The sequence below is a fragment of the Leishmania mexicana genome, chromosome 7 (assembly GCF_000234665.1).
Source record: "Leishmania mexicana MHOM/GT/2001/U1103 complete genome, chromosome 7".
NCBI classification, from domain to species: domain Eukaryota; phylum Euglenozoa; class Kinetoplastea; order Trypanosomatida; family Trypanosomatidae; genus Leishmania; species Leishmania mexicana.
The window spans coordinates 196,248-207,261 of NC_018311.1; the positions used below are offsets into that span (position 1 = coordinate 196,248).

General features: G+C 55.4%; 3 protein-coding genes across 3 annotated transcripts; 1 reads left to right on the top strand and 2 right to left on the bottom strand.

The window, feature by feature from the left end:
• Positions 1–247: 247 nt before the first annotated feature.
• On the bottom strand, positions 248–1,807 carry LMXM_07_0460 (acyl-CoA dehydrogenase, mitochondrial precursor,putative; the record flags this gene model as incomplete). Its single annotated transcript, XM_003872142.1, has 1 exon — positions 248–1,807. One exon carries the CDS (start codon positions 1,805–1,807, stop codon positions 248–250), a length of 1,560 nt encoding a protein of 519 aa, XP_003872191.1.
• Positions 1,808–2,325: 518 nt separating this feature from the next.
• Positions 2,326–4,668, bottom strand: LMXM_07_0470 (conserved hypothetical protein; the record flags this gene model as incomplete). The annotated part of the gene is made up of 1 exon (XM_003872143.1): positions 2,326–4,668. The coding sequence occupies one exon, from the start codon at positions 4,666–4,668 to the stop codon at positions 2,326–2,328; it is 2,343 nt and encodes a 780-aa protein (XP_003872192.1).
• A 5,694-nt stretch (positions 4,669–10,362) lies between these two features.
• LMXM_07_0475 (conserved hypothetical protein) lies at positions 10,363–10,842 on the top strand (the record flags this gene model as incomplete). The annotated part of the gene is made up of 1 exon (XM_003872144.1): positions 10,363–10,842. The coding sequence occupies one exon, from the start codon at positions 10,363–10,365 to the stop codon at positions 10,840–10,842; it is 480 nt and encodes a 159-aa protein (XP_003872193.1).
• Positions 10,843–11,014: the final 172 nt, after the last annotated feature.

Below are 11,014 nucleotides of genomic sequence, written 5' to 3' on the forward strand. Positions count from 1 at the left end.
AGTGAACGAGAAACACGCTTATACTGAGAACTGGGACACACACACACAACGTGTAATAGCGCCACCTCGACCACTGGCGAGTCCTCTGCCGCACCACTTCTTTGCATCTTCGCGCTGTTGCAATGTGCCACTCTTTGATTCGGTGTGTGTGTCTGTATCAGTAGTTGCGGAAACAGAAAAAAAAGGCAGATGCCGCGCGGTATGGTTATAAGAGATGGCGGCCCGTGTCAGGCCGTGCTCCCCCCCCCTACGACCGCAACGCCTCATCACACATCCCCACCGCAATCCGCTTGTAGGAGTCATCTGCGGTCATTCCAATGTTGTAGGACTCCTCAGAGAGCTGAATCGCGCGGTTGGTGGCCATGGCGATAAAAGCACTTGCCAGCTCCTTTTCAGTTTTCGCAGTTGGCAGGCGCTTGCTCTGACACATGGCTGCGCGCGACGCACTCGCAGAGGCGGCGTAGAGCAAGGACGCTGCCTCACCAAGGCGGTTAATGATGAGCTGTTGCTGAGGCACCTGTGAGCCATTACGGACAAAGGTGGCCTCCACAGCGTTACCAAAGGCAACCACAGCAGAATCGATGGCTGAGCAGTCCAGTTCCCGCACCGGCACGCGATCTTTCATGCCCATCGACCGCATTGTCCGAAGCTGCACCATCTGCAACGTAGACGTCCGCTGAAAGACAAGACCGTAGTCCTCAACTCCGCAGCAGACGGCGGATGAGTAGAGAAAATCTGTGGACTCCATCATGGACAACAGAAGACGCGCGTTTGCAAAGCACTTTTCCAGCACCTCGCTCATGGGGGTTGCTGTCGACAGAATGCTGAGCCACTCGTTCGTGCTGCTCTGCACGAATACACTTACCAGAGCCGCCTCCAGCAAGCTGTCTTCGGTGGGCAAATCGAGGTTGGCAGTTAAAGCGTAGAGAGAGGACTCCATGGCGTACATGATGCACGCGCACGACGCGACCGTGTCAGCAGCCCATTGTTCCGGTACACTGTCCCGCAGTTCTTGCACGACCCGCTTCGAAATGCCGAGAAGCGTGGCCGCGTAGACGTACTGCTCAGTGAACAACGTGATCATACGATCCTTGAACCCTTCCCCAACTACGCCAACTACGTCAGCAACGGGAGTGTCTTCAAAGCTAACAGTTCCCCCACTCACGCTCACCCCTTTTGCCCTCTTCTCCAAGATAAAGAAGGTGTTCCGCGAAACCTCCATCGGCCCCGCCTCCGTCGCGGTCTGCGTCAGCGCCTTGGCCAGTACCAGATAGTGTGTCGCACCCTCAGCGAACTCGCATCGTTTGCACCCTGTGAGTACGTACCTGCCGTCGCTTGTGAGCGTAGCCTTGGTAGTGTTCATGCTAATGTCATTGCCACAGCTCTCCCGCGTGGCCCATCCCATCATGATCTTCCCATCGGACATCCCGGTAAGATACTTCCCTTTCACTTCCTTCGATCCTACGGTGGACAGCAAATAGGACGCGAAGCCGCAGTGCTGAATCGTCTGCAGCAGCTTGCTGTCCCCGCTGGTGCCCACCTCCTCGCAGACGAGAGCGTGGGTTGTGTGCCCTAGCCCCAGTCCGCCGTACTCAGTAGCGATTCGAGCGCCTGCGAGATTCAGGTCCTTGTCGCTGCTACGGATCTGCTCAATGACCGCCTGCACAGTTTCGGACTCGTCGCTGTCCAGCTGCCGGGAGGGATACGGGAAGAGCTCTTCGGGAACGACGCGAAAGTTGAAAAGACCAGCCGCGTACGAGGCATGGCGCACGTACCGCCTTGGCGCTGAAGAAAACACGCGGCGCATTCGGCTCTGCAGAAGGTGACTGCAGACTTTTGCTTCCAGCTTCTAGCCACAGGCACCCGTAGATCACATTTTTTTGTCACAGAATGCAAGAACGCAACATAGGGAAGGCGAGAGGAAAAGAAAAAAAAGCGTTGTCAGCCGCACGAAGAGAGTCGTAACATCTTAACATTGATATGCTGTGCGCACAGAGGGTTAAGTAGGCAAACTGCAACGCAACGACTCCAGAAAAGCTGTGAGACGCTGAAGGGCCAGCACCCCGTACTCTTCGACCCTCTGAGATAAACCATATACTAGCGTGAAAATGGGCAGACATTGAATCCAGCAGAGAACAGTGAATAAAAAAAGCACCTTCTGTGTTGTCTCCCTGTAGCCTGCTGCCCGTGGATGAGTCCTACTTTCTTTTTTTTTCAGCTTTATGTGTCTTAGACGAGTCTTAAGAGGGAAAGAAGAGTTGGTTTCTTAAACTGGGTACGCCTACTCCTCAACAACAGCCAAGTTCATCAAACCGATGCTGCATCTCAGCATTCCTCCTCGTTTTCCGTATGCCCGGCAGGGACGTCGGACATGCTGAACGCAACCGTAGTCCATTTCGGGAATACTCGCTTGAATAGGTCCATGCACACAACATCATGCTGCATAATCTGGTCGTTGAGAACAGCCTTGAAAAGCCCATGAGTGCCAACGGGTTTGGTTATCTTGCCACGACGGCCGAACTTAGTGTAAATGTCGACCGGCTGAAACCACTTGATATCTTCGTCATTGAAGAACATGTACTTGACAACGACCTGCTTTTTGTGAATCACCGCCACGCGGCCACTGAGAACAGCGCGCTTTAGCAGAAGAGTTTCAGGGTTGGGAGGAAGGCTACCGCCAAAGCATGCTAGTCGCAGAGGATTTCCCTCTGCCTGCTCCTCAAGTGAAGGTACCTGGAAGAGCAGCAGCGGACATGGGTTGTAGCTGATGGGACCAAAGAATGTCGCCATACGGAACCTGTCCCCTTCGTGGAAGAAGCGGGCAAACTTGGATCGGTCCCCTGAGCTGATATCGCTGAAGAGCGGCGAGACGTAGAACTTGCGAAATCCAATGTGCGCCAGCATGGGAGTTTTGGACTTGATAGGCTCATCCAGTTCCGACGCCCTCTGAACCTGGAAGTGCAGCACAGACCACTTTTGCTCGTGCTGCAGCTGACCGGAAGCAATAAGAAAACACCGCTCACAGGCATCCCACACGCTTTGAGGGACGTTGACGAGTGTGATGGCGATGCGCATGCCCACCTCAGCCATGCCTCCTTCGCATGCGCCAATTGCACTCTCGCGAATACGAGAATACCCCTGAAGCTTGTAGATGTAAGCGTACTGTGGAGGCAAGTTCTCCGCCGGATCCCACCTGCCTGTGTGGAAACTCTTCATTCCACGGTACTTGGCAAAACGCTGTCTCGCCGATATGTTAACCGGAGTATCTACCATATCTGGATTCCAAGCCTCCTCCTCGCTCAATTCCTTCAGTCTTTCCATTTCCAGTATCCTCTCCTCGTCTGTCATGCGCTCCAGACGAACGACATCCTCAACCTTGAGAAAATCGACATCGGTTTGTGTCGTGCGGTAAGACATGGCATCCCCGGCAAAGGCGTCCTCATCATCCATGGTAATGTGCTGATGCTCCGGTGCTTTCTCCTTCACGATGTTGTCCTCTGTGTCATACCACGCCGCTTGGTCGCTGGAAACGCCAGCCGGTACGCGAATCTTGTGAGTCCGAGCAATTTCCTGATGATAAACCACATCCGCGTCAGTTGGAAAACCATCGTCCTCTAGAGTTGAATTCGCTTGAACTTGCTGGAGTGACTCTCGCTGTTCTTCCTCAGATGTCTCAATGAGCACTCGCTCGTCACCCTTCCGCACTTCCTCGATCTTGCAAACTTGGAAAGTACCGTGATTTGTCAGGTGCAGAAGCTGTGTAGCAGAAAGAGGCATACCACGCAAATGACCCGTGATTGTAAGCTCCTGGGTTTCGGGATTGTAGGCCTTTTCCTCCACTGCCATGTATGGATGTTGATCTCTCCATTTCAGGGTCCGGATTTTTGACACCTGCATGTGGCGCAGAATGTTGGTGTAGTCGTCTTGGCTGACCACAGACACAACCTTCGTTGTGTCACTCAGAACAGAGTTGAAATACCGCTGGTGGATCTTCAGCACCTTCTGTCGCTGGCGGTCGGCAAAGGTGTGCAGGTTCTGAATTACGACGACAACGCTTGGGGTACCCTGCGAATTAATAGCCGCAACGAGATCGCGCGTGTAGTCGGTGATGCATAAGCCAACGTCGCTGAACCAAGTTGTCGCAATCGTCTCTCCTCCGTCGTCACCCGTAAAAGCGTGAGCATCTTGAAGCTCACGGATAGTATTTTGTACAGCCTGTGAGCAGTCAAGTGTAAGCACCATAAAATCACTCACTTTCGCGACGTCGATGCAGTCCTGGTCATTGCAGTCTTTTTCGCAGACAAATGTGAAAGCGGCTTTCCTTTCCTTGGACAAAACACTGAACGGTTGATCGCCGCCTGGAAAATCCACATGCAGGCTCTTGCAGAATCCCTGAAGAATTTCCTCCGTGTTTCCGGACTCATTGGCGGGAACAATGCCGACAATACGAGGTATTCCGTCAGCGCTCCCCAGGCGCCGCTGGTCCAGAGCTGCACGGGCTCGCTTGTCACGCATTGCAGTAGCTATCTGCTTTGAACGCTCCTTGTTGTGAGCAGAAGTCCCAGCCTTTACGTTGCACTGCTTGCTCTGTAGTTGCCGACCCTTGGATTTGTCAGCCAGTGCGTGCTTTGACGCGAAGCGCTGCTTATGTTCTTTGTTTCGAGCCATTGTACATGATCTGGATACCTAGACTAGAAAACAGCCAACAGAAAGAAACAAAGCGGAAAGAAAGATGGTTGAGAGCTGCATAGAAGTATGGAAAATGGCACAAGATCGGGTTGCAGCCCATATAGAAATGAGCAAAAAGGTACACTGCGCCGCGTCCTCATATGCTTCTTGTCCCTCTCCTGTTGGCCGGCTGCATCGCGAAACAATGCGCCAAGAGAGATGAGTGCGCTGGGGAAACACTAACCGAGGGTTACCAAAGATCAGCAAATGGTAGATTGGAAAAAAAAGGCTTGCCGTTGCAACAGCAAAGAAACGAGTCTGTATATCGAAGAACTTGGCTGTCCCACAGATATTTGCAAGTCAAACATCAAGAAACCTGAGCGAGAAGAGAATTTCACAGCTGCGCAGAAAAAAAAAATCGCCGCGCCCGCGACTTTGAACACAAACTCCACAACCGTCTTGCTTTCTTTCCATGGCTGCAAATACCACTGCGATCTCTTCAATACAATTATGTGGAAAGAAAAATCGTAACGTATCCACCACACCGGGCAAGTGGATACTCGGTAAAGAGCAGCATGACGCTGATTTCGAAAAAGATCCCAGCCGCACAGACGCTCGAATCCATCCTTTCCTAGCCGAACCCTACATTGTCCAGCGAAGCATCCACATCTCCGCCAGGCATCAGTACCTTGAAGCAGCCAGAGTTCGCAAGAACATTTTTGCAGCGCACCCCTTCTCTCCCATGCAACTTCAGATCAAGGGCCACTTCGCCCGCCGCTCGCACCTCACAGACCCCATTCACGTAGTGCGAAGCACCCGCGGATAGACACGGCGCAGCAACGCACCAACCCCGTCATTGTAGACCACGGCCACCCCCCCATACCCAACCACCCCCTGCTTCGTGGGCGGCCCCAAAGTCTCTCCCATTTCGCCTGCCGAACCGTGGTGCATCCTCGGGGAGTGCAGGCTCCCCACACAAGCACGCAGTGTGAAGGCCGGGTGAAATACGCCCCAGTGGCGCGGTCAGCTGCCGCACCGCATGGGTAGCACAGGCGCGCTCGTCGCGGCAGGCCGCCCCAACGCCACGCCGCCCAGGACCCGCCCAACGACACCAGCGGCGCATTGCACTGGCCCCCCCCCCTGCGGTGGGCGCCGGGAAATCTCGTCACAAGAAGTGGCCCGGCATTTGGCAGGGATGCTGGCGAAAGGGGCCCACTGGCTCTAACCATGAAGGGTCCAGGATCCTGAGACCCCACGGTAAACAGAGCCCGCCCCTCACCCGGGCAGGGCCAGAAGAGAAAAAAAATGCATAAGTCCAAAAAACTTATGAAGAAAAAATAATCGATCAAAAAGCCTAAGAATGCGCAGTTTCGCATAAAAAGAGCGCCGAACAATTCCTAAGCGGGGCCCCCTTGAGCCCGCCAAGGAGTAGGGGAAGGGTCCCCACGACCAAAATTGGAACGGTAAAAAATCACAAAGATTCCCTTTTTCCCTACCCAACAACAAACAATAACACGCAGTTTCCCACAATTGCTTACCTGACACCAGCCCACTACCTAGAATACCGCGGCACCAACTCTTTTCAACAATTCCCAAAAAATGGTTTGCCCTTTCCCGAAACACAACCTTCCTTCTTCACGATCAAGGCCACCCCAACGTGGCATCTTCGGGTGGGACCACTCGTTGTGGGCAGGCGAAAAAGCCTGCAGCCTGCCCCCCCAGTGCTGCTGCCGACTCTTCGTGTCTCCTGTTGGGTCTGAGCTGGCGCTGTGCCGGGCAGCCCCGCGGTCAGGATCACGCCTTGACGGGCCCAGTAGGAATTCCACCCACGATGCAACAAATGTGCGCATCCGCCCGCTTCTTTTTCCGTGCCCGTTTCTCCTTCCGCAGCGTTGCGCCGATGCCGGTCGTGCCCATGGACCACCGCCGGTGCGATGCGCGCCGCCGCCGCCATGGGGCCAATGACACCAAAACGCTGCTCATGGATCTAACGGCCCCACCGATTTACGCCCAAGGGCCCGCAACCACAGCACCCACGGCCGCGCCCTTTTCCCGAAACACCACCCTACAAGCACTTGTTCCCCCCGGGGCTTTCAACGCCCCCAGCGCAGCAGGGGGTGAGAGAGTCACGGCGCTAGCGTCTCTTCGCCCGTGCGGCACGACACGGCACGCGAAGAAGTGTGTAGACCTCCTCCCTTCCCCAGTTCCAAAGGACAAGGTTGTGGCGGCTTCGCCCTCGCATTTCCGCCACGACCTTACCCGGCGGATAAACCCCACGCGAGGCCGCACCCCCAAGGGTTTGCCTGGGTGCACGGGAAGTTCCCCATCTGGTGCCAGACGGCGCCGCCCCCCCCCCCGCCGCGTTTTACGGAGATCCCACGTCGCGGCCTTCGAACCGCCCAGGGTGGACGGGCTCAGGATACCACCCCGCAACGCCCACTGGGTCCCGCCATCGACCTTGACGAGGTTTGCCGTGAGCGCGTCGAAGCCCTAGCGATGCACGGCAGGAAAGGGGCACCGCTGAACATCCACGGCCGGGGCGTCACCACCGGCCGCGCCGCCGCCGCATTGAAGGGGAGCGGGGTGGCGGGGCGCGTTTTTGGCCCTTGTGAAACTGCACATGCCGAGTGCTGGCCCTGCGGCCTGCCGCCCCTGTGGTGCTGACTGGCAACACGCGCAAGTTACTCGAGCGCATGATGTGGCGACGGCTTGACGGCCACGTGGGAAGACAAGTGCCGGCCACGCCGCCATCCCCCCTCTGGGGGGTGGGGCACTGGGCGCCGCGCAGGGCCGCGCGTTTCTTCAAGACGAGGCGCGCACCCTTCGTTGCGCGACATCAGGGCCAGTTGCAGCACCCCGCAGCACGCGCGCACCTAAACGGGGATCCCTTCCGCCTCCATCTCAGTCTTGGCGTCCAGCCAGTGCGCGACACCGGCTGACACTTCGCGAGGGGGGGGGCCCTCGATGTGGCCACGCCTCGGGCTGCCGGGCTGGGGGCGGTCTGCCCGCGCGGGCGTCCTCCCTGGACGGAGGCAAAGCCAGCGGCGTTCAGACAGCGACCCTGCCGTTGTGTACGGGGCTCCCTTGCGCGCTGTGGGCGGATGGAGTAGTGCAGACGGGCACGAAACTGGGAGCGGCCGTGGCGCTTCGCCCGCATAATACGCCCGATGGCGCGGCCGCAGAGGGGCTGCGGCTGCCGCGCCGGGTTTGGCGTGATGGCGCTGGGGCTTGGCCTGCTGCGGGATGTGCGGCATCCGCCACACTCTACCCTGCGGGCCTTATGGGGCATCAACGCGGGTGACGCGATGGGGGCACCCCGAGCTGCACCACTGAGTCGTCCAGACTCTACCGAGGAGAGCCCCCACACCATCTTACGGGATGCAGCGGCTTGGGGCGACCGGGTGAGACGCATGGCGCACCGGCGGAGCAGGGGGTTTCGGGGGGCCTGTGGCCTGGGGCCGGCCAGCCCCCCCCCTGAGCCCGCCGGACGCAAGGTCCCGACCCGGCGACCGGACGGCCGGTCCCCGAGGGCCAGGGCGTAGCCGCAGCGCAACGGAGGTGGGGCGGATGTCGACGTTTGCATTTTTCGGGAAGCGCTTACAAGACGGCGGTGTTTTTTTTTGGAAAATCAAATGAAAGGAGGGGTTTATTTTCCACGAGTGCGAAAGCTCTTGGCGGGCGGATTTCCGTTATTTTTTGCAGGGTGTTTGCGCTTAGGCCGAAACGTGCGAAACACATCCAGGGTCTGGTTGTCACGGGGGCTGGTGTGTGGGTTCCACTGCGTCTGGTATGTGGGAATGGTTGCTGTGCTGCCGCTGTGTGGTCGGGGAAGAAAGATCGGTGACCATGAAGTGTGGATGCGTCGGTGTTTTGAGCTGTGGGGTCATGTGGGGTTGCTTTGGGGGAATCGAGAAAGGTGGCTGGGGTCGCGCGCTTTTTGTGGAAGTGTGCGAAGGAATTGGGTGCTCGTGAGAGGCTTCGGTTTTCATTCGCTGTTATCCTTCACCTTCTGGCTGGGTTGGCATCCCCGTTTATCGCTTGGGGGTGAAGGGGGGAAGTAGTTTGGACAGCGCCCTTGGGGTGGTAACGGTGGAAATTGGAAAGGTGTAAAGAAACCGGGGTTTTGAGTCTGGTGGGGGAGTTCTTTTTGCTTTCTTATCACACATGGGCTTTTTCCGCTGCCGGCTCTGAAGGGGGGCGGTGGCGGAGTGATGCGCCGACGAACGGTGGAGAGGCAAGTTGCCTCGTCGCCTGTCAGCATGGTTCTGTTTCTGGGGAGTTGTTTCGAGTTGCTTTTTGCCATCGGCCTCAGGTCTTCTGCGTTGCGTGGGGTTGTGTTTTTAGTTCTCTTGACTGAATGCTTTGGCGCTAAGGAGGGGTCACTCGTGGTGTCATTTTGATCGGTGCAAGCTTGGGGCGCAGGTTGTGGTGGGGAAGGGGGTCAAAAAAGGCCTTTGCAAGTGGCTTCTCGTGGCTTTCTTGCTGGGGATGGGGGGGGCAGGTGGATTTATGAGGCTTCTTTGGTGACTCCATTCTACGCATGGAGGGTGTTTACGGTGACTGAACGACTTGGCAGTGCTAATGGTGAGTTTGGGTTGGCTCGTACGTAGAATAAAAACACCTTTGAGAAATTCAAGAGTAGAGGAAAAAGCCGCTCTTTTCTGTGGTTTCAACGTGTCGTACTGAAGGGCCGCTGGCTGCGGTTGGGGTCGACTAGGAGTGAATGAACGGTGTGTCAGCTGTTGATGAAATCATCGAAGTGTGCGTTGATGCATCGGCGAGACGACATGCAAAAGCTGTTCGAATGCAGCTTCAGTGCTCCTGTGATGCATCCCTGATGGTCGATCAAACAGTTGGGTGGCTGAAAGGCAACACACAAGCTCGCACGCGTTTGATGGCGCGCTGCTTAAACGGCTCTTTTGAATCATATTCTTGGATTGGGGCGCGGTTCAGTATGCGGAATGAGATTTGGTTAAAACAAGTTCCTCAGAGGTTGTTTCTCTCGTTGACTCTGTTTCACAGTTGTCTTAACTGGAGTTCCACCACCCTTAGACGACCCTCAATTGTTTAGGCCGAGTATAATTATCGTTTCCGTTGGTGTCAAGCAGCGTGGCAGCTTTTTATCTTTTTAGTGGTGGTATTCTTTGTTTTGTACAGGCTGATTATTGGAAAGCTCTTCCTTAGCGGTGTGTATAGAGTGAGCCTCGTTCGGTCCGACGAAAATATCAACACTGTTTTCGCGTTCGAGACATCTGGCTTTCCAATCACCAAGAACTACGATAGCTCTCATGCGAAGGCAAACACGAGGTGACACAGTCACCAGGACGAGGCTGCAGTGGCTTAAATCAACATACAATAGCCTTACACAAAAAGTAATACACCCCCGAATATTGTAACCGAAGCGCACTTTTGAAGTGCAATGGCGCCACGGGAAGGTGTGCAACATCAAGGGCCGGCGATGCTCTCCGACTGATTTACTGGTTGGACGTGAAGAACCTCATTTTCGATGTGGGACCTACACTTCAATGGAAAATCAGACGATGCTGGACAGCTCGTCTCAGTGCATACTTCCCTCTACTCTCTCTGCTTTGAAATACGAGGAAAGCCCTTTTAGAGTAGTTTTGCAGAGGCGCCGCGGCTCCCCCACACATATAGCGTTGAGCCACTACAGCAGTTGCTACCTAAACTGCAAGAATGACAGCGGAAAGTGACCGGCAGCGGTTTTCAAGGTACGTTTTAGAAATATCGCAGGTACAGCGAAATCATGTGGCAGATAGAATAGAACAGCTCGCTCATCACGAGAGGCTCTCGTGGCAGTACTTCTTCGGCTGCATCGCTTTTTCCACCGGAGGTGTTCTGGCCGCATTCAAAGCGTGGGGACCACGGCACATTTTCAAAAATAGCATGTATTACGCCCGGCCCTTGCCTCCTGCCATCAGCATGGGAGTAGTGCTGTACGGAATCACGTTCACGTGTCGCGGAATGTTGATGCGAAATCGTATTTGCATCATGATAGAGGACTACGAGTACGAGTTGAAGCGAGTGAAAGCGCATCACTGCGAAGAAGGGGTGACGCAGCTGGCATGGCTTGAATTTGTTTTGGATCAACTGAAGCAAGGGTCAGAGCAACGCTTCGATTTTCAAAAGCTGCGAGAGACCCCCGCGATTCGGTGAAAAAAAAAGCATCTCACATTTTGTTTGAAACAGACCAGTTTTACATAAAGGTCTGAACTTCATCTTTTTGCTGTGCAAACCGCTTGATCAAGTTTCGTGATGAGGGTTTCACTAACAGATGTTGCAATTTTACTGCAGTCTGCCTTGACGAATGGGCGAGAAAAGATAGCTT